General features: G+C 39.8%; 1 protein-coding gene across 6 annotated transcripts; it reads right to left on the reverse strand.

Annotated features, from left to right (window-relative positions):
- Window positions 1-8,388: 8,388 nt before the first annotated feature.
- On the reverse strand, window positions 8,389-22,906 carry LOC133549429 (zinc finger protein OZF-like). Of its 6 annotated transcripts, none has more exons than XM_061894861.1 (3): window positions 22,549-22,905; window positions 11,618-11,932; window positions 8,389-8,832 (listed from the first exon to the last, which is right to left on the reverse strand). In XM_061894861.1, the coding sequence occupies exons 1-3, from the start codon at window positions 22,661-22,663 to the stop codon at window positions 8,708-8,710; spliced, it is 555 nt and encodes a 184-aa protein (XP_061750845.1). In that variant the 5' UTR covers window positions 22,664-22,905; the 3' UTR covers window positions 8,389-8,707. The 6 variants fall into 6 exon arrangements, with proteins under 6 accessions (XP_061750845.1, XP_061750826.1, XP_061750820.1 ...); XM_061894842.1 differs by having other exon boundaries at window positions 8,389-8,850; XM_061894836.1 differs by having other exon boundaries at window positions 11,561-11,932.
- Between the last annotated feature and the right edge of the window lie 332 nt (window positions 22,907-23,238).

The following is a 23,238-nucleotide window of genomic DNA, read 5'->3' on the forward strand; positions in this document are numbered from 1 at the left end:
TGTAAATATTTGTGGGTGCTCTGACGTGGGAAAGGGTTCGGATTAAATAAACTTTGCTTCTTCCTAGTCCTTTTCGGACATGATGCGATGTAAGGTGATTAGAAACTGTGTGATGTATTGTGTTGTAAATGTGCTCATGTTTGAAATAAACTATGAAAATGAAAAAAAGGAAATATTGGACACAATGTGTCGTCAAGTTTATGAGACGTGATGCAAGTGTCGACCACTGTGATACTGACCTTCATTTTTTGAATGTTTTTATTAAATTTTTTTTATAAATGGCTGTGATGATTATGTCAATCAGGGGTTTCTAATCGCTGCTTTGTTGGAATTCTTCTTAATATTAATACTGTTGTTATTTTCATTTTTGTTTGACTTCTTTTGGATTGTTTTGTGTAATGTTTGTGTCCTCTCAATTGCTCTGTTGGTTGCTATTCGGAATGTTGCTGGGTCGGTTTGGTTTTGAAATTTTGCAAATCGGTGACAGAGGGGTTAGTGCGTCTGCCTCACAATACGAAGTTCCTGCAGTCCTGGGTTCAAATCCAGGCTCGGGATCTTCCTGTGTGGAGTTTGCATGTTCTCCCCGTGAATGCGTGGGTTCCCTCCGGGTACTCCGGCTTCCTCCCACCTCCAAAGACATGCACCTGGGGATAGGCCCCTCCCACCTCCAAAGACATGCACCTGGGGATAGGCCCCTCCCACCTCCAAAGACATGCACCTGGGGATAGGTTGATTGGCAACACTAAATGGTCCCTAGTGTGTGAATGTGAGTGTGAATGTTGTCTGTCTATCTGTGTTGGCCCTGCGATGAGGTGGCGACTTGTCCAGGGTGTACCCCGCCTTCCGCCCGATTGTAGCTGAGATAGGCGCCAGCGCCCCCCGCGACCCCAAAAAGGGAATAAGCGGTAGAAAATGGATGGATGGATGGATTTTGATTTTGTTTGCGCATCTATTTTTTGGGTTACAATAAAATTTTGGGGGGTTTGCACATAATTTTTTTTGTTTGCAAATCATCTTCTTTGGTGTTGCAAATCAATTATTTTGTGTAAGAAAACATTTTTTGCTTGCAAATAAATTTTGGGGGATTATAAATCAAATTTTTGGGGTTACAAATATTTTTTTGCAAGTCAATTTTGTTTTGATTGCTTGCATAAAAAGACAAAATAATTTCCATATTCTAGTGCAGCGGTCGGGAACCTTTTTGGCTGAGAGAGCCATTAAAGCCAGATATTTCAAAATGTATTTTTGTGAGAGCCATATAATATTTTTTAACACTGAATGCAACGTACATTTTTAAGTAAGACCAACATTTTTAGAGTATAATAAGTATCTTATTCTTTTTAATAACATTGTTATTCTAAAGCTAACCAATAATAAATATAATACTTCTTACCATTAATGCGACTTCTTGAAAAGGTGCGATAGAAAATGGATGGATGGATCAAAATACATGAGAATGTTTTATCATTTGAACGTTATTTTTAACACTTTGGTTACCAGCGGAATTATTCATTACTTATCCTGTTAAGCAATCTCAGCTAAGATTTATCTGAGAGATGCAGTCATCAAAAGAGCCAAATCTGGCTCTAGAGCCATAGGTTCCCTACCCCTGTACTAGTGGAACAAATATTATTTTTCTATATAGAAAATAAACCAGTTAAAGTCGGCTAATTTGTCATCAACGATTTTTTGAGGGATTTTAAATGACTTTGTTGGAAACTTCAACTCACTCACCTACATTTGCAGTTTTCGTCTTTATCTCCGTTGAAGTTCTTTTACCCGACGTCGCCATGTTAGCATAGCAGTAGTCGTCCATCTTTTACCTTGTCTTCAATCTTCACTTCAGATAACACTCCATCGCTCCAAACGCAACTTCCGTTTTGTGGGCTTTAGAACAAAAAGCATCGATAAAACTAATAGTCTGCACATTTAAAACCTCTTCGGAAGAGCACAGCTACCGAAGTCTTGTGCTGCCAGATCCTTAGACGTGTTACCGACTGACGCTGACGAGACGCGGGGCCGCCATCTTGGAGTGGTGATCCGCTCCACTCAGTGCATTTTATTTGTCAGGAGCAATCAACTGTCAGCACATTTCATTCATCTTACCTCACTCAATACCACTCATTTTCACCCCCTTTTTTCTCATACTTGTAGCTATGATAAAGGAAAAAAAGTTTTATTAGTCATAGTTTGCTTAACAGTAATAAAATATTCTCATATGCTATAAATCAGTGGTTCTCAAATGGGGGTACGTGAGATTTTTTTTTAGAATATTCTAAAAATAGCAACAATTCAAAAATCCTTTATGAATATATTTCTTGAATAATACTTCAACAAAATATGAATGTAAGTTCACAAACTGTGAAAAGAAATGCAACAATGCAATATTCAGTGTGGATTTTTTGTGGACATGTTCCATAAATATTGATGTTAAAGATTTCTTTTTTTTTGTGAAGAAATGTTTAGAATGAAGTTGATGGATCTCTATTACAATCCCCAAAGAGGGCACTTTAAGTTGATGATTACTTCTATGTGGAGAAATCTTTATTTCGAATTGAGTCACTTGTTTATTTTTCAACAAGTTTTTAGTTATTTTTATATCTTTTTTTCCCAAATATTTCAAGAAAGACCACTACAAATGAGCAATATTTTTGCACCGTTATACAATTTAATAAATCAGAAACTGATGACATAGTGCTGGATTTCACTTCTTTATCTCTTTTTTTCCAACCAAAAATGCTTTGCTCTGATTAGGGGGGACTTACTTGAATAAAAAAAATGTTCACAGGGGGTACATCACTGAAAAAAGGTTGAGAATCACTGCTATAAGTGACCAGAAGAATATATTCCCAGAGAAGGGGAAAAAAACGGTCAGCTATTTTGAAGTTGAAGAAGCAATATTATGAGGTTATATATACATGCTTATATCCAACATAAACAATGTATGAACACATGAGATATCTATATATCTTATAGACTGTATCTCTGTTGAGAGTTTATTCTGTCTTGACACTTTGTATTGATATTTTCCATTACATTCTTCGCTTAAATGATCATGTTTACACTGATTGTTTTATATATATTTTTTATGTATGTCGCTTTGGATAAAAGTGTCTGCCAAATACTTCAACATAAACATATATAAACACCTGAAAGTCTTTATATCAGCTAAAACCACCAATCTGGATTCAGAATCAAACCAATTTCTCTTACCCAACAATGTTAGTATTTGAATATTGTTACTTAAAGACTTATTCCTGCTTACAATTATACTGTTAAGAAAGTATTGTCTTATACTTTGCCTAAAATGAGAATGCATCATAATCAGTGGCGGGCTGGTGAATTTTGTTTTAGGTGGAGCAGAAAGTTTGTAAACCAAACCCCTGTAGGGGGGTCATCCTCCCCCAGAAGATTTCTTTGTGATTTTCACATACAAATGAAGCATTTTGGTGCATTCTGACAAAATAATGAAGACAAAATGAAAACATTTTATAGGTTTGCAGAGAACAATATATAATATAAACTTTTCACAAAATACAACCAATAGTAAGTTAATGTTAAAGGGGAACATTATCAGCAGACCTATGTAAGCGTCAATATATACCTTGATGGTGCAGAAAAAAGACCATCTATTTTTTGAACCGATTTCCGAACTCTAAATGGGTGAATTTTGGCAAATTAAACGCCTTTCTGTTTACCGCTCAGAACGTGACGTCGCCGAGGTAACACACCCACCATTTTCATTTTCAACACATTACAAACACCGGGTCTCAGCTCTGTTATTTTCCTTTTTTTTTGACTATTTTTTGGAACCTTGGAGACATCATGCCTCGTCGGTGTGTTGTCGGAGGGTGTAACAACACTAACAGGGAGGGATTCAAGTTGCACCACTGGCCCCAAGATGCCAAAGTGTCCGCCGCCAGACCCCCATTGAATGTGCCAGAGTGTCTCCACATTTGACCGGCGATGCTAAGACAGACATGGCACAGAGATGTATGGATAACCTGCAGATGCATTTGCAACGATAGTCAACGAAATCACAAAGGTGAGTTTTGTTGATGTTGACTGCCAGCTAATCGATGCTAACATGCTACGCTAATCGATGCTAACATGCTATTTACCGGCGGTGCTAAAGCAGATATGGCACAGAGATGTATGGATAACCTGCAGATGCATTTGCAACTATATTACGTTTCCTTCCACCCACATTTAATTACGAAACAAACACTTACCAATCGACGGATTTAAGTTGCTCCAGTGTCACAAGATGCGAAAATCCTGATCGTTTGGTCCGCACATTTTACCGGCGATGCTAACGCAGCTATTCGGCCATGCTATGGCTATGAATAGCGTCAATAGCTATTCGCTCAAAAGCTTCAGTTTCTTCTTCAATATTTTCATACTCCAACCATCTGTTTCAATACATGCGTAATCTGTTGAATCGCTTAAGTCGCTGAAATCCGAGTTTGAATTCGAGCTAATGTCGCTATATCTTGCTGTGGTATTCCCATTGTTTGTTTACATTGGCAGCACTGTGTGACGTCACAGGGAAATGGCCAGTGTCTTCGCAGTGAGCCGAAAATAAGGCACTTTAAAGCTTTATTTAGGGATATTCCGAGACCGGTAAAATAAAAAAAAAAATAAAAAAAATACAACAAGCCACTGGGAACTGATTTTTATTGTTTTTAACCCTTTTGAAATTGTGATAATGTTCCCCTTTAAATCTTACTTGTGAAAAGTAATCCCCCGATTCCTATTTTCAACAGTCTGCTAATTTTAGCAGAAAAGACGCTTAACACCATCTTTGTTTTCTAGCTGTCAACTGTCAGTTTATGCTGCTCACCGGCTCCTCATCACCACTTCAAGATGGCAGCCCATTTTCTCACGTCACAGCAGCCAATGCTGCGTCTACTTCTAACATGTCTATGGCCACAGACGTTTTCCGCTGCGCCGAAAGTTAGTAACTTCCGTTTCTTCTTTAACAGCAATTTTATTTCAAAATTAGGCATATCTATACAAACAAATACACATATGTGTGTGTCTGTTTGTAACTAACAGACCTTGCATGTGTGTACAACACTATTCTACACAATTGTCACAACAGAAACAGTTTCTTTGTTGCACACTTCTGTAATTGAAGTTGTGTAGCTGCTGTCCTTAGCATCACTCCAACTCCCGAGGGAATCTGCTTTCATACACACAAACAGTTCGCAGGCACTTCCTGGTTGACTTCTCGCGTGGGACAATCTGCGCACACCCTGGACAGGAAAACCTTTATTTCCTGTTGTGTGTCTGCATGTATGCCAGCACTCACAAAAATGACTTTTGGCCACCAACTGAACATTTAAATGTTTATTCTCATCTGTGTGGTCGAGTGTGTGCAAAAATGACTTCATTGTTAAATTATATTTTTGCCACAATCTAAACCAAGGTTACCCACACTTTTTCAGCAGGCGAGCTACTTCCCAATTGACCATAAATATCAAAATAATTGTATCTAATTTATCACAAAACTTTGTGTTTCATTGAGTTCCCAGCGAGCAGACAAAAGCTGTCTTTGATCTTACCAATCAAAAGGCTTGTAAAGCTCCACTGTGTTGGATAAGAAGCGACATGAAGGTGTCGGTTTCTTTGATGTATTGTAATCCACAGGAAGATTTTGTTTTGACCCGAGATCTACAAAGCGGAGAGGAAGCAGGCACCTTTTGTTTGAACTGTTTTGTAACCAAAGGCGACGGCTGTTTACAACCCCACTTCCTTTAAAAACAGCTGTTATAATGAAATCAGGGAAAGTCCAAATAAAAGAGGAGGCGTGCGACCTTTTGTCAGAGTGTGGTGCGAGACTGTACAAACAGTTCAGCTCAGATGTTTCTCCTCAATTGAGCTGAATTGAATTCTGTCTGTGTGTAATTCCTTGCTTCTTTGTCTGTTTGACAGATGTCATCTGTGTTTGAAACTGACAATATATATATATATATATATATATATATATATATATATATATATATATATATATATATATATATATATATATATATATATATATAATTTATAATGATTTATTTATGAGAGAGATGTTTTTGGTAACAAGTTAAATGTGTTTAGTGATAATACAAGCATGTTTAACATTACTTTCTGTAGGAGCCTAAATGCTGTTTAAGTTAATTTACATTTTACGAAAGGTGCTTTATGTTTATTCAGCCAAAAGGGGACTATTTTCTTCATTTGCATGATAAGAACATTCATATATTTAATACTTAGAGTAATTATATAAATCTCAATTTAGGTGTAATTATTACATTTGTCAAAATGATTTGATGACGTAACTGTTTTAAGTGCATATATGGCGGAAGGATCTGTGTGGTAAGGTGGTTTTTGGACGCAAGGTGTTATGGGTAATGGCAGTCAGGTGCGGTGGAATCGAGCCACACAGTTTTTTGACCTCACTCATACTTATTCTCATTCATACTTTTTCCAACTCGTACGGCAACAAACTCTATTTATTTTGTCATTCATTTGTTCCCACATGGTGACTGTTTTATGTTTTGAATTATTAAGATCACAAGTAAACCACACAAACGACGAAGAACGTCTGGAGTTTTGTTTTGTTGTTGCCGCAGCAAGCGGAGTGAATGTGATAGGAGAGGAGCGTCAAGCTTAAGGCTACTTTAGGAATCTACATTTTATTTCATGAGGACAATAATATAAGTTGGTGTATTACCTGATTCTGATGACTTGAATTGATGGTAAGCAGACAGTAGTGATGATAATGTCCACATTTTCAAATGGAGGAGAAAAAAGTCCTCCTTTCTGTCCAATACCACATGAAAGTGGTTGCTTTTTGCCATCTTTATTTGTCTGGCTTCCATACTACTTTTTATGCACTTTACAAGAAATACTACGTAGCTGGCTAGCTTGTATGCACTTGCTTACCGAGACTCTTATTTTGTTAGCACAGGCAGAACGGAGCAGCTATTTTATTGGTAAGATAGAAACTTTGCGGTCGGTCTTTAGGGTTTTGAGAGTCTGTTGAAATAAAAAGACTTTCTTGTGTTCCTGTCGGTCATTTTTTCTTAGTAACGATCTGGCAGCAGCCAGCGTCATCCCACAAGACCATCCAGTGTCGCGAATGTCAATCAAATGATGTCATAGTTTAAGATTGATGATCGCAATTTTTAGGTTTCTTTTCTTAATGCCTGGCTGCCGATCGACAGACCCCCTCCCCCATCGATGTAAGGGGCAGCCCTGTTCTAAACAAATGTAGTTTTCTTTTTCCTGAGTAAAATCGAACTTTGTACACATTTTTTTTCCATACACTGAACAACTAAAAGGATTTTTTTTCCTGTCTGCATCTACACGGCTCAATATTTGCCTTAGAAATTATTTGTTTCCAACTACATTTTTGGTGCATGCGTTTCCATGTGTCTCATGAAATATCCCTTGTAAATAAATGTTTTACTACAAACCGAGCAAGAAAAAGATTTGACCTTGGTGTGTGTTTTCACGTGGTCGACCATGGTGACTTTCTGAGCAAACCTGCGACCACAAACTGAACATTTGAAGGGCTTTTCTCCTGTGTGTGTTTTCACGTGCCCCGCCAAATGTTGGAGATTCCACCTCTTTTTGCAATACTATTAATTTTGCAGAATGTGTGGCGGGCCGGTAAACGATTAGTTACGGGCCGCAAATGGACCCCAGGCCGCACTTTAGACACCCCTGGTTTAACCTCTTAAGGACCAAGCTGTTTGTTTACATGCTTTTTTTTTTCTTTTCTCTTTGCTACTTGAGCCTATTGGACCCTAATAAGAATAAAAACTAGGATCATCTTTTGATATGATGAACTTAGTCCATAGGTACACAAACGTGTACTTCATGTTGAGTGACATGCTAATTAAATAAATGGGTTCTACTTGTATAGCGCTTTTCTACCTTCAAGGTACTCAAAGCGCTTTGACACTACTTCCACATTCACACACTGATGGAGGGAGCTGCCATGCAAGGCGCTAACCAGAACCCATCAGGAGCAAGGGGGATGTGTCTTGCTCAGGACACAACGGACGTGACGAGGTTGGTACTATAGGTGGGGATTGAACCGGGGACCCTCGGGTTGCGCACGGCCATTCTTCCACTGCGCCACGTATTTTTACACTTTTCCCGCCAAATTCCATTGTATGTAATAGTCTTCTGACACCACCAGAGGGCAGTATAAGTGTCCACATCAGCGGCCATAAGACCTCACTTCAGTACACCAGTGATTTAGGGCTATATAAGTAAACATTGATTGATTGATTGATTGATTGATAGTGTACACCATTTTGGAAATAAGAGTTAAAAGGTGCTGTCCACGCATGTGGCCACTGAGCCTTTAGAGGTAAAAAAGAAGAAAAGTCACAATTAAAACTATTTTTATTGCTAATAATGTGCGAAACATCTTTATTAGTCCAATAATATGTGACGTGTATACAACTTTGGCAATCTTCTCACTGATTGTTCGCTGTTAGTCCGTGGTCTCTCCACAAGCACAAGGTGGGCTTCATGCTTCTCCATCTGTAAAGGATGAAGGTCCTTTTCCAGTCCGGAATCTATTGAGCATTGCCCGCTGTCTCCCTGGGGGGTTGGTGCCAGGGACCTGTTAGGTCTGTATAGGGGTCTGACAACGTATGTTTGTTTGGGACCTCCTTGGACTCCCATTCATTTGTCCAAGCTGTTAGGGTGTTGAAGTCGACTGGAACGATGTTCTTGCAGATTGGTTTTCTGATCGGAAGAACGATGGTCCAAGTTCATGATGGTCCAAGTTCATATGCCCAAGTTTGAGTTGAGTTGGGGGTCCACCTGGAACACATGGGCTGACTTTGACCAGACAGGGGCACAGAATGCTAGGGCCAGTCAGACTTTCACTTGAACCCACAAAAACAGTTTTAAGGATTACATACGGTAGCGAAAGAAAGAAAAAAAAGCTACCGTATTTTTCGGACTATAAGGCACACTTAAATTCATCTAATTTTCTCAAAAATCGGCAGTGCGCCTTATAAACTGGTGCGCCTAATGTATGGAATGATTCTGGTTGTGCTTACCGACCTCCAAACTATTCTATTGGGTACATGGTGTAAGGATAAGTGTGACCAGTAGATGGCAGTCACACATAAGAGATACATGTAGACTGCAAGATGACGCCAGTAGACAACGCCAAAACGTTAAATGTTCCATTGGGAATATAGAATACGGTGCTCAAAAATCTGTCGATATGTTTAATACGATTTTGGTAAGCTATGAAGCCACACCCCTTGATGGATTGTCGGAGCATTACCGCTACTGTAGTCAGACATCGAGTAATACTATGGTGTGTGTAAGGACCGCAAAATGGCACCTATTAGCAGACAAGTTATCTGGCGTTTTGCAGTATTATGCAAAACTACTTTTCTTACCTTCTGGTACCTGCTGATGTGTATTTGACATCTGCATAAGTCCTGAAAAGTCGATAAGCGTAATTTTTTTCTTTATCTTCTTGTTATGGGACATTCATCCTCCGCTTTGGCCATTTCTACTATAAAGTAGCGTACATTTCTCACTTATATCTGTCAGTAGACCTGCTATGGAAGCACGAAAAACTACCGGTGTAGTGAGTTTACAGTATCCGCCCAAGGAACTTTAGGTATTAGAGCGTTCCGGTCGAACATTTTTGTTGTTGTTTCCGGATGAAGAGATGATGCTCCGTTATTGATTGAAGTGAAGTCGGAATGTCTTTAAAACAGTTAGCTCCGTCTTTTGACACTTCTTCCACTCCCGTCCTTGCACGCTACACCGCTACAACAAAGATGACGGGTAGAAGACACAGTCGAAGATGAGCCACGTAAATAAGACCGTCCACCAAACGGCCCATCCTGACTTGAAGCGACTTGAAGGTGATCTGTAGAACATCATCTATGCCAGTGTTTTTCAACCACTGTGCCGCGTGAGATATTGTCTGGTGTGCGTGGGATATTACGCAACTTCACATAATTGGTCCAAAAAATATATTTTTTTCAAATCGATAATTATAATCTGCAAATAATGTGCCGTTGCTTATGGTCTGTGCTGTGTAGAACTTGGCAGGTTAACCACTTAATACTCGGCGTCAGTAAATTGCAGCAGGTAGTTCATTGCTTTGTAAAAGTCGGAATGTGTCGGGTGAGACGAGGATGGTTTGTTGTGATCCCAATATGCAGACAACAGCGGGAGCCAGCGTGAGGTTAAAAATTATGAAACGTTTAAACCAAAAATTAATAAAAGGGAAAGGAAAAGGGAAAGGAAAAGACAATGGCTATGCAAAGCAAAAGTAAAATTGAACTGGCTACAAATTAAACATAAACAAAATCCTGGACGACAGCAAAAACTTACGGGGTCCACAAAGTGCATCCGTACATGACACGACAATCAACAATGTCCACACAAAGAAGGATAAAGACAACTTAAATAGTCTTGCTTGCTAACACAAAGCAGGTGCGGGGAATAGCGCTCAGAGGAAGACATGAAGCTGCTACAGGAAAACAAAAACAAAATAGGAGGGGCCACCAAAATAACAGCACAAGACAAGAACTAAAACACTAGACACAGGAAAACACAAACAAGCTCAAAATAAGGCCCTGGTGGAGTTTCATTTTTTTAACATTTTCTGCTGGTGCTGTGCCTCCGGAATTTTTTATGAAAAAAAATGTGCCTTGCTTCAAAAAAGGTTAAAAAACACTAATCCAAGCAACATGTCGACCAGCACATTTTATGTAGACCATAAAGAAGTCTTTTACATTTAGAAAAAAAAAATAATATGACCCCATTAATGTGCCTAATGTATGGAAATAGACCTGACTAGACCCGCTCATCGCCAGTGAGCCCTATGGTCCAGAAAATACGGTACTCCAACCCTTCCTCAATCCGGTCTGGTTCTAACTCTGCACACACATTTCCGGGTTTTTATTTTATTTTATTTTATTTTATCCTGTGTGTGTTCTGGTGTGTTTGGTCAAAGTGCTTTTTTGAGAAAAGCTTTTATTGCAAACCGAACAACTAAATGGTTTCTCTCCCGTGTGCGTCCTCATGTGTTGGATCATAACTCTCTTTTGAGAAAAGTTTTTGTCACAAACGGAACAATTGTAGCTTTTTTCCCCGCTGTGTATTTTCATGTGTTCGGTCAGATTGCCCTTTTGCGAGAAACTTTTGGCACATTCGGGACAATCAAATGTGTTTTCTCCCGTGTGTATTCTGATATGTTGGGTCAAATTGCTCTTTTGAGAAAAACTTTTGTCACAAAACGGACATATAAAGGGTTTTTCTCCAGTGTGAGTCCTTATGTGGTCGGTCAAAACTCTCCTATAGGAAAACTTTTTACCACAAACTGAGCAATGAAATCTTTTTTCTCCCGAGTGTGTTTTCATGTGTTCAGATAAATGGCTCTTTTGAGAAAAGCTTTTAGCGCAAACTGAGCAATTAAATGTTTTTTCCCCCGTGTGCGTTCTCATGTGTGCGGAGAAATTGCTGTTTTTAGAAAAGCTTTTAGCGCAAACTGGGCAGAGAAAACGTTTAGTACCTTTTGTCTTTATAGAGCTTTTAGCATGTTTGTTGTCAGTGTGAGTCCTCATATCACCTTCACAGTCTGTATCGCCGCTCAAAGTTACTTCCACCTCGTCTTCAGACTCACTATCTGATGGTGGAGCTAAGGTGTTGTCTGGTTGTGGTTTCTCTTCATCATCTTCAGTCTTCACAGAGACAACAGTCAGTGGCAACTTGCTGAGATCAGCTTCCTCTCGTCCTAGAAGACACTCTCCCTCCTGAGTGATGCAGAGTTCCTCCTCTTCCTCTTTAATGTGGGGGGGCTGCGGATCCTCCTGCTTCAAAGTGGAGCTCCCCACTTGCAGCTGAACGGGAACATCTTCTGGAAGACCAGTCAGCTGCTGGGTGTCTGTGGCACACAACCGACACAAAAAACACTTAAACTCAGACACGATCCATGAAATGTTTCTCCTTGAACTCGCTACTAAGGATTATCTAGTATATGATTGTGATCAATGTAGCCCCAAATCAGAAATGTCTCAAAGGACTGCACAAATCATTACGACTACAACATCCTCGGAAGAACCCACAAAAGGGCAAGGAAAACTCACACCCAGTGGGCAGGGAGAATTCACATCCAGTGGGACGCCAGTAACAATGCTGACTATGAGAAACCTTGGAGAGGACCTCAAATGTGGGCAACCCCCCCCCCCCCCTCTAGGGGACCGAAAGCAATGGATGTCGAGCGGGTCTAACATGATACTGTGAAAGTTCAATCCATAATGGCTCCAACACAGCCGCGAGAGTTCAGTTCAAGCGGATCCAAGACAGCAGCGAGAGTCCCGTCCACAGGAAACCATCTCAATAGACTGTATTTATATTATTCACATGTGAATAATACTGTATATAAGACTGTATTTATATTATTCACATGTGAATAATGCTGTATAATAGACTGTATTTATGTTATTCACATGTAAATAATGCTGTATAATAGACTGTATTTATAGTATTCACATGTGAATAATGCTGTATAATAGACTGTATTTATGTTATTCATGTGTGAATAATGCTGTATAAAAGACTGTATTTATATTATTCACATGTGAATAATGCTGTGTAATATACTTTTTTGATATTATTCACATGTGAATAATGATGTATAATAGACTGTTTTTATATTATTCACATGTGAATACTGCTGTATAATAGGCTGTATTTATGTTATTCACACGTGAATAATGCTGTATAATAAACTGTATTTATATTATTCACATGTGAATAATGCTGTATAATAGACCGTATTTATATTATTCACATGTGAATAATGCCGTATAATAGACTGTATTTATGTTATTCACATGTAAATAATGCTGTATAACAGACTGTTTTTATATTATTCACATGTGAAGAATGCTGTATAATAGACTGTATTTATGTTATTCACACGTGAATAATGCTGTATAATAGACTGTATTTATGTTATTCACGTGTGAATAATGCTGTATAAAAGACTGTATTTATATTTTTCACATGTGAATAATGCTGTATAATAGACTGTATTTATGTTATTCACATGTAAATAATGCTGTATAATAGACCGTATTTATGTTATTCATATGTGAATAATGCTGCATAATAGACTGTATTTATATTATTCACATGTGAATAATGACATAAATTAGACTGTATTTATGTTAATCACACGTTAATAATGATGTATAATAGACTGTAATTATGTTATTCACATGTGAATAATGCTGTATGATAGACTGTATTTATATTATTCACATTTGAATAATGTTGAATAATAGACGTTTTTTATATTATTCACATGTGAATAATGCTGTATAATAGACTGTATTTATATTATTCACATGTAAAAAAAATACCTAAGTGTTTGTTAATTGTGAGCAAACTGTGGTGCTGAATTTCCCCCAGGGATCAATAAAGTATTTTCCATTCTATTCTATTTCTTCAAAATACCCCCCTTTTGCTCTGCTTACTGCTTCACACACTCCTGGCATCCGAGGCCTGTGGGAACCCCTTCAAGACTGTTGGAAAAAACAGTTCCCAAATGACTTCTACGTGTCAGATGATATGTTACTGTTCTATTTTTGAGGACTACTTGTCGTCCAAAAGCTGGGCCGATAACACATTTTGCTCGACGATATTCACTTCATTATAAACACTGAAGATGAATTTGATGCCTGTTTACCCACTGATGTAAAAATACAAAGTAATAAAAGTAGACCCTGTCAAATGCAATAAACTTGTATTTCCTGTGTAACTCCCGCCGAGGTCTTTATCAAGGCTCAAGTCGTTTGTGTTTCTCGCAGACATTTATTTCAGCCACATCTTCTTCACTCTACCAACCATGCCAAATATAATGCTGTCAGAAGTAATAAAATAAGCTAACAGAAGTCGAGTGGATCTAGCATAAAATTGTGTCCCCTCAACAATGACCCAACCGGAACAAAAAAAAAAATATTCCCCTCCGAATTACATGGGTTTTGTAACAAAAAACAAAGTGAACATAAACTTGTACGAATCAACCCAAGGAAATACCTTTTGATCAATTGTTTTTGTAAATATGAACTCATATTTATTAGGGGGGTAACGGTACGTGTATTTGTATTGAACCGTTTCGGTACGGGGGTTTCGGTTCAGTTCGGAAGTGTTCCGAACGACACGGACATATTAAGTAGCGCACCGCACGTTGTGTTAACAATGCACACTGAGGCACCATGAATTGATTTACGTGGACCCCGACTTAAACAAGTTTAAAAACTACTTCAGGTGTTATCATTTAGTGGTCAAATGTACGGAATATGTACTGTACTGTGCAAACTACTAATAAAAGTTTCAATCAATAGAAAAAAACAACAACACACGGCATGCTAGCAACGACTGGGCTATGATAGACTGACCACACCTCCTCTTTTGCGGGGCTGTCCGGGTGGAGTTTCTTAAATGCCTCAAATGTCCGGCATTTTAAGTTATGGTTGCATGTATTTTCAATGTAAGTTCAGGGTTAAGAAGGAGTTAAAAACAAAAAAAAAGTGCTGCATGCAGCAACATTGGTGAGGGAGGGGCAGAGACAAGAGAGAGCAAGAGAGTTATGATAAACGCGCATGCGTCACCAGGCTCTGCTTTTTATCCATAGATTTATCAGATTTAATTATCTATAGCAGGGGTGTCAAAAGTGTGCCCTGGCGGCCATTTACGGTCCACAGCTAATGTTTTAAAGGCCCACGGCACATTCTAAAAATACTATTAAAATAAACAAAAACATAAACACAAGTTATAAAAAAAGCTTAAAGGCTAAATGTAATTTAGAAAAAGTTGCAACGTTGACTAATAGAACAAAACTGTTTTTTTTTCTTTCAAACTGTCATTGCTCAAAACATAATATTGGTGGAGCATAATAATGTTTTTTAATATTGTTTTTAACATGAATGTGCAGCACTTGGAAACGTTCTTGTTGTTTAAATGTGCTATATAAATAAAGTGGATTGGATTTGATACTGAATCAAAATCAATGTTCTTATGAATGATTGACCTATCCAAGTTTACGATTACTTCACATCAAATATTACACTAAGAAAAATATTTTTGGTGGAAGATTTAGCAAATTTGTTGAATAAATAATCAAAAAATGTATATTTTGTTGTTGAAAATGAACCAAACCGTGACCTCTGAACCGAGGTACGTACCGAACCAAAATTTTTCTGTACCGTCACACCCCTAATATTTATACATTGTATTTATAAATCCTCACCAACCATGAGATTATATTGTCACCGCGCGGGGGGGGTCGCAGCTTACTGCGGGGTTCCTTCCTCCGGGATGCAGACGGATCACTCCGGACAGGACGTGAAGGTAGGAACATGGTTTATTTGTCCAAAGTCAAACAAGTACCAAAAACTGAAAACAAGACAAAGGTAAAATGTGCCGACCGCACTCGAAGCTAAGGCTAACACTTAGCCTAGGCAAGGAGACAAGGAATACTCACGTAAATGTAGCCAGGCCGACTGACTGGCAAAGGCAGGATTAAATAGTCCCTCTGATTAGTGCTCAGGAAACAGGTGAGCGTCCCGAGCACCAATCAGAGACCGGTGGAAACACTAAACACCCATGGTAAAAAACAGGAACTAAGTTAGTCCAAAACTAACAGAAAATAACAAAAACACGATCTGGGCCACGGATCATGACATATATAACACATATACATGTTCCAATATTTGTATGGTATACTTTTTTACATCTCCAAGCGAAATAAAACAATATCAACAAACTGTTGGCAACATTTTACACCGGAACAAAAATGACCATCTAAAGCAGTAAAATAGGTTTTGTCTCTGGTGTGGAGGAAGCGGAGGGTCCTCAAACATACACAACTAAAACAGTAAATAAAATGGTATTGACAAAGTTCCAGGTCAACATTGCAGATGTGGGCAGATGTACAATCGTACATTATTCATATTCCCCTCCATTTTCTGCATTCTTTTGTATCTCTAGTTATCGCTACGTAAATGTGTTGTTGCATTAGAACAACTGTATTGTATTGTATTGATAATAGAGGTCACTTCTTGGTATTGTTCATTATCAATAGTGATATTTCTATTGGTATTTGTTAGGGATGCACCGATTAGATTAGATTAGATTAGATTAGATAGTACTTTATTTATTCCGTCAGGAGAGTTCCTTCAGGAAAATTACAATTTTCAGCACAATCCCATTCAAGATCAGACAAACATTACAGGGAGACAGAACAGGATTGCTGACGGGTCTGCCGGCTTCCAGCGCCCCTTACAAAAAAAAAGAAATACAGGTAAACAAGGGAGGGGATAGAAGATTAAAATGAAATAAAAAAATCGGTCTTAGCCTGGGCCTTGGAGAGGGGGTGCAGACTGAGACCAAGGGAAAAAAAAACAAAAAAACAAAAAAAACAACTCATAGCCATAGTACACATCCCTCTTCCATGTGTGTAAGAGGGAAACATCAAACATCAAAGAACACAGAGGACATTAAAGCAGCAGATACAAGCAGAGACTTCTACATACAGCTATAACCGAATATATTCGGCCGAATATGGCAAAAAAAGCCACATTCGGCCTTCGGTGGAATGAGTTAAAAACAAGGCCGAATAGTGGCGTGTGACGCAATTATTCGACGCGGTGACGCAATCAACCAACGTGCAGTGACGTTGGGATATGTTGTGTACCTGTATAAGTGTATGAGGTTACAATGTTGTGTACCTGTATAAGTGTATGAGGTTACAATGTTGTGTACCTGTATAAGTGTATGAGGTTACAAGCACACACTTATTGAGATTTAGTGGGGCCTCTGTTTACATTATTAGCCTGTTGTGTAGGCTACCTGTATAAGTGTATGAGGTTACAAGCACACACTTAATTGAGATTTACTTGTGCCTTCTGTTTACATTATTAGCCTGTTGTGTAGGCTACCTGTATAAGTGTATGAGGTTACAAGCACACACTTAATTGAGATTTACTTGAGCCTTCTGTTTACATTATTAGCATATCTACTGTGGCTAAGCAGACTTTTGCCAAAAGGACAATAATTCATTTGTTGTGGGTTTATCCACTTTAATGCACTTTATTTTTTTTTTGGAATGCATGTTTTGTTTGAAGGCCTAATATAAATGAAAAACTTTGTCCTTTTTTGAAAAGCAAAGGCCACTGGAATATTTAAAAAATGTCAATATTCAATAAAAAATTACTTTATTTGAAAAACATGTCAAAATTTTTATGCAATATAAAAAAATTTGTGAAAAACTGCATTCATTATTCGGCCTTCGGCCAAGCGTTTAAATTTTATTCGGCTTCGGCCACAAATTTTCATTTCGGTGCATCCCTAGTATTTGTAATGTTGTAGTGTAATAATGCTCCTTGTCATTTATGTATTATTATTTACTTACTAACTGCTTCTTGTCTATCACTTTTACCTTCATATTTGTACATATCCTATTTTTTTTATTTTTTTTTTTTCAAGATGGCGCTGCTGTAGTGGCTGCCGTAGCCAGGAGCTCTGTGCTCTTGTGTCATCCTTTTGTGTTTCCCTCTTGTTTTCATGTCTTATTATATTTTTTGGCCTTTTGGTCCGGGACCCTTTGGGACTGTGTGACAAGGGGTGGCACTTTCGTGACCTCTGTGGTGCTTTTTTTGTGGACTTCTGGATCTGCCTCCCGGGAGCCTTTTGGCCATGGAGACCAGCTGCAGGGTCTCTGCCACACCGGAGTCGGGTTGGAGGGACTGGAGGAGATGCGGATGAGGGGACAGGGCTGCGGAGCTGGCACTGAGCGCTGGGACGGAGAGGCTTCGTGAGCAGGTGTCGGACACCTCAGTCACCTTGGACCCTGAGTGAGGATACCCTCACTCATCCATGCGGACTGGACACTGGCCGAGAGTGGAGTCGGCTGTCTTGGTTGCTTTGTTGGGTCTGCTCCTGTCTCTGGCCATGCTCCCTCCTCCCCAGCGGACGATGGCGTGGAACACCGCAGAGGCCACCACAGTGGATATGTTTCTTTTACTTTTTATTCATAGCTGTATGTAGAAGTGTCTGCTTGTATCTGCCGCTTTAATGTCTTTAATGTCCTCTGTGTTCTTTGATGTTTTCCTCTTACACACATGTAAGAGGGATGTGTACTATGGCTGAGTTGTTGTTTTTTTTCCCTTAGCCTCAGTCTGCACCCCCTCTCCAGGGCCCAGGCTAAGACCGATTTTTTATTTTATTTTAATCTTCTATTTTTTTCTCCCCCCTTGTTTACCTGTATCTCACCTTTTTTGGAAGGGGTGCTGGAAGCCGGCAGACCCGTCAGCGATCCTGTTCTGTCTCCCTGTAATGTTTGTCTGATCTTGAATGGGATTGTGCTGAAAATTGTAATTTTCCTGAAGGAACTCTCCTGACGGAATAAATAAAGTACTATCTAATCTAATCTAATCTAATCTAATCTATTTGCTGATGTTGCTCTATGGTTGTTGTTGTTATTTTTATTTTTGCTGTTGTTGTTGTTGTCTCTGTCATATCACCCCCTTGTCTCCACAATTTTCCCCTCTGTCTTCCTTTTTTTCGTCTTTCTATCCCCTCCTGGTCCGGCCTGGCTGCACCAAATGATAATATAAATACATATAATAAAGTCAAATACCTATAAGGCAGCAAGAGAAGTATCCCACACTTCTCTTTTGTAAAGTGTCAGAATAATTGTATCCAAGCTATCACAAAACTTTGTGTTTCCATGAGTTCCGGGCGAGAGGACAAAAGCTGTCTTTGATCCTACCAATCAAAAGGCTTGTAAAACTCCACTGTGTACGGTGGGAGGAGTCATGAAGGGTTCAGTTTCTTTGATCTATTGTGAGCCACAGGAGGATCTTATCTTGACCCGAGATCTACAAAGCAGAGAGGAAGCAGGACCTGCCCAAGCTCAAGGCATCTTTTTGCGGCCGAAGGCAATAGTTGTTTATGACCCCCGACCCTTTAGAAACAGCTGTTGCTATGTAATCAGGGAAAGTCCAAATAAAAGGGGTGGCATAGAATAGGGCTGGGCGATATATCGCAGGTTTGTCTCTGTGCGATATAGAAGATGACTATATGGTGATATAGCAGAGAGGTAACAGCATGGGTAACGTTAGCTGTGATGCTAGCGGAGTGTTGCGAGAACGAAGGTGCTAATGAAGGAAGAATTAATTCCCAAGAAAAACAGCAGGGGGGTCTGTCGTCTGGCGGTGCTTCGGCTTCAAGCGGGAATATGTCGAATAGACAACTTCAATTTGTCAAGTGTGGGGCACCAGCGTTGCTACCAAAAGTAGCATTACTGCTAATATGTAGCATCATTTGAAAAGTCACCTGCTAATTACTGTTTAATAAATACAGTTTTGGTCAATTGACTTAGTTGTGGTTTCCCTCTGCATGAAAGTTTAAAAGTAGCATATATTAAAGGAGAACATTATCAGCAGACCTATGTAAGCGTCAATATATACCTTGATTGTGCAGAAAAAAGACCATCTCTTTTTTTAACCGATTTCCGAACTCTAAATGGGTGAATTTTGGCGAATTAAACGCCTTTATGTTTATCGCGCTGGAGGCGATGACGTCAGAATGTGACGTCGCCAAGGTAACACACCCACCATTTTCATTTCCAACACATTACAAACACCGGGTCTCAGCTCTGTTATTTTCCGTTTTTTTGACTATTTTTTGGGAACTTGGAGACATCATGCATCGTCGGTGTGTTGTCGGAGGGTGTAACAACACTAACAGGGAGGGATTCAAGTTGCACCACTGGCCCGAAGATGCAAAAGTGTCTGCCGCCAGACCCCCATTGAATGTGCCAGAGTGTCTCCACATTTTACCGGCGATGCTAAGGCAGACATGGCACAGAGATGTATGGATAACCTGCAGATGCATTTGCAACGATAGTCAACGAAATCACAAAGGTGAGTTTTGTTGATGTTGACTGCCAGCTAATCGATGCTAACATGCTACGCTAATCGATGCTAACATGCTATTTACCGGCGGTGCTAAAGCAGACATGGAACAGAGATGTATGGATAACCTGCAGATGCATTTGCAACTATATTACGTTTCCTTCCACCTACATTTAATGCGAAACAAACACTTACCAATCGACGGATTTAAGTTGCTTTAGTGTCAAAAGATGCGAAAGTCCTGATCGTTTGGTCCGCACATTTTACCGGCGATGCTAACGCAGCTATTCGGCCATGCTATGGCTATGAATAGCATCAATAGCTATTCGCTCAATAGCTTCAGTTTCTTCTTCAATACTTTCATACTCCAACCATCTGTTTCAATACATGCGTAATCTGTTGAATCGCTTAAGTCGCTGAAATCCGAATTTGAATCCGAGCTAATGTCACTATATCTTGCTGTGGTATTCCCATTGTTTGTTTACATTGGCAGCACTGTGTGACGTCACAGGGAAATGGCCAGTGTCTTCGCAGAGAGCGAAAATAAGGCACTTTAAAGCTTTATTTAGGGATATTCCGAGACCGGTAAAATTTTGAAAAAAACTTCAAAAAATACAACAAGCCACTGGGAACTGATTTTTACTGTTTTTAACCCTTTTGAAATTGTGATAATGTTCCCCTTTAATGCAGCATGGAGAAGAATGTTTGAATGTAGACACATAGAATCATCATACTGCTGTGATTATATGCATCAAGTGTTCATTTAAGGATAAGGCAAAATATCGAGATATATATGGTGTATCACGATATGGCCTAAAATATCGCAATATTAAAAAAAGGCCATATCGCCCAGCCCTAGCGTAGAAATCTCTTGCCAGAGTGTGGTGGAAGACTGTACGGAACTGCAGCCCAGATATTTCTCCTCATTGAGCTAAATTGAATCCTCTCTCTGTTTAATTCCTTGCTTCTTGTCAGTAGAAGCATTTAAGTCTCACCTTAAAACTCATCTGTATACTCTAGCCTTTAAATAGACCTCCTTTTTAGACCAGTTGATCTGCCGCTTCTTTTCTTTCTCCTATGTCCCCCCCTCCCTTGTGGAGGGGGTCCGGTCCGATGACCATGGATGAAGTACTGGCTGTCCAGAGTCGAGACCCAGGATGGACCGCTCGTCGGGACCCAGGATGGACCGCTCGCCTGTATCTGTTGGGGACATCTCTACGCTGCTGATCCGCTTGAGATGGTTTCCTGTGGACGGGACTCTCGCTGCTGTCTTGGATCCGCTTGAACTGAACTCTCGCGGCTGTGTTGGAGCCACTGTGGATTGAACTTTCACAGTATCATGTTAGACCCGCTCGACATCCATTGCTTTCGGTCCCCTAGAGGGGGGGGGGGTTGCCCACATCTGAGGTCCTCTCCAAGGTTTCTCATAGTCAGCATTGTCACTGGCGTCCCACTGGATGTGAATTCTCCCTGCCCACTGGGTGTGAGTTTTCCTTGCCCTTTTGTGGGTTCTTCCGAGGATGTCGTAGTCGTAATGATTTGTGCAGTCCTTTGAGACATTTGTGATTTGGGGCTATATAAATAAACATTGATTGATCGATTGATTGATTGATTGTTTAATCGGGGTTTGAAACTGATATACAGTAAATCTGAACCGCAGATATGGGCATCTACATGTACTATATGATTTGCCTGAGAAGCTGGAAATAAAATATATATATATATATATATATACACACTTAACCGACAACCAGGTTAGGACCTTTGTAAGGAAAAGTAGAGCAAGAATGTAAACACTGGGTAAGCCTACATGCTACTGTCCTCTCGGCTTCTCGGGCCCATTGTGCGAGAGAAGGATATGTGACAATTAGTTTGAACGATGGAACATGTGACGTCACTCATGGGAACCAGCCAGTCTGCCGCTGTTTGGCGGAATATACCGGAGATCGCTGTCTGCACTGTGAGTTTGGGGTTGCCAATTTAATGACAACATGTACACGGTCCTCATTTCAAAATGCATGAGGACATTTTAGACACAAATAACATTTGGAATCGCGAACCAACATGTTTAAAGTTCACATGGGGCGGCATAGCTCGGTTGGTAGAGTGGCTGTGCCAGCAACTTGAGGGTTGCAGGTTCGATTCCCGCTTCCGCCATCCTAGTCACTGCCGTTGTGTCCTTGGGCAAGACACTTGACCCACCTGCTCCCAGTGCCACCCACACTGCTTTAAATGTAACTTAGATATTGGGTTTCACTATGTAAAGCGCTTTGAGTCACTAGAGAAAAGCGCTATATAAATATAATTGACTTCACTTCACTTCACTACAGTATAAGCAGATCTATTAACACGTCTTCCCCAAACCTCTTCTTTCACATCATTTTTTTCTTTACACAAGCGCTGGTTTTGCGCTTCCACTTTCTTCATTTGACTTTTGCATTCTTTCATCTCCTCTGATGTGAACTCCACTGCCTTCTTCAAGCTAACAATCATGGCGGCTCTTTGTTTACATTGTTGAAAAGTCGCCCTTCTCAGGGCTTACATTAAACGTCAAAATGAGCTAAAGCTCCCTCACCTTCATCTTCGGTTTTCATCTTCATCTCCGTGTGTGATTTGCTGGAAGTTGCTGATTGTCTTTCACTTTCTCTTTGCCATGACGTCGCCATCTTAGCATAGCAGTAGTCGTCCATGTGCTCTCACGTCTTCACCGCACAAAAGTCTCCGTCGCTCCAAACGTCAACTGGGGTTCGGTGGGGTTGAGAAAAGAGGAATGTATGAGGCGTGTGTTGCTGTGTTTGCTGTTAGAAGGTCAATATCAAACTTCTCCGGAAAAGCACCGCCGCTTAGTCCGCCATCTTGACTTCCAGCTGCCGGGTCTCTTTGCGCATGCGTGAAAAGTAAGCCACTTCCGTTTTTTTCCTTCAAAATGTCCTTTCCCCCCTTAAATCCGTGTTGTGTTCTGATGAAACACTTCCCCTTATATTTATATTATTGTTTTATTATTATGTCAACTTGGCATTGCAGACATGGGGGCGGTTATGCTCGGTTGGCAACTTGAGGGTTCCAGGTTCGATGCCCGCTTCCATCCTAGTCCCTGCCGTTGTGTCCTTGGGCAAGACACTTGACCCACCTGCTCCCAGTGCCGCCCACACTGCTTTAAATGTAACTTAGATATTGGGTTTCACTATGTAAAAGCGCTTCGAGTCACGAGAGAAAAAGCGCTATATAAATATAGTTCACATTTCATCCCAAATTAAATGAAAAA

This window comes from Nerophis ophidion, linkage group LG01 (genome assembly GCF_033978795.1).
Source record: "Nerophis ophidion isolate RoL-2023_Sa linkage group LG01, RoL_Noph_v1.0, whole genome shotgun sequence".
Classification (NCBI taxonomy): Eukaryota; Metazoa; Chordata; class Actinopteri; order Syngnathiformes; family Syngnathidae; genus Nerophis; species Nerophis ophidion.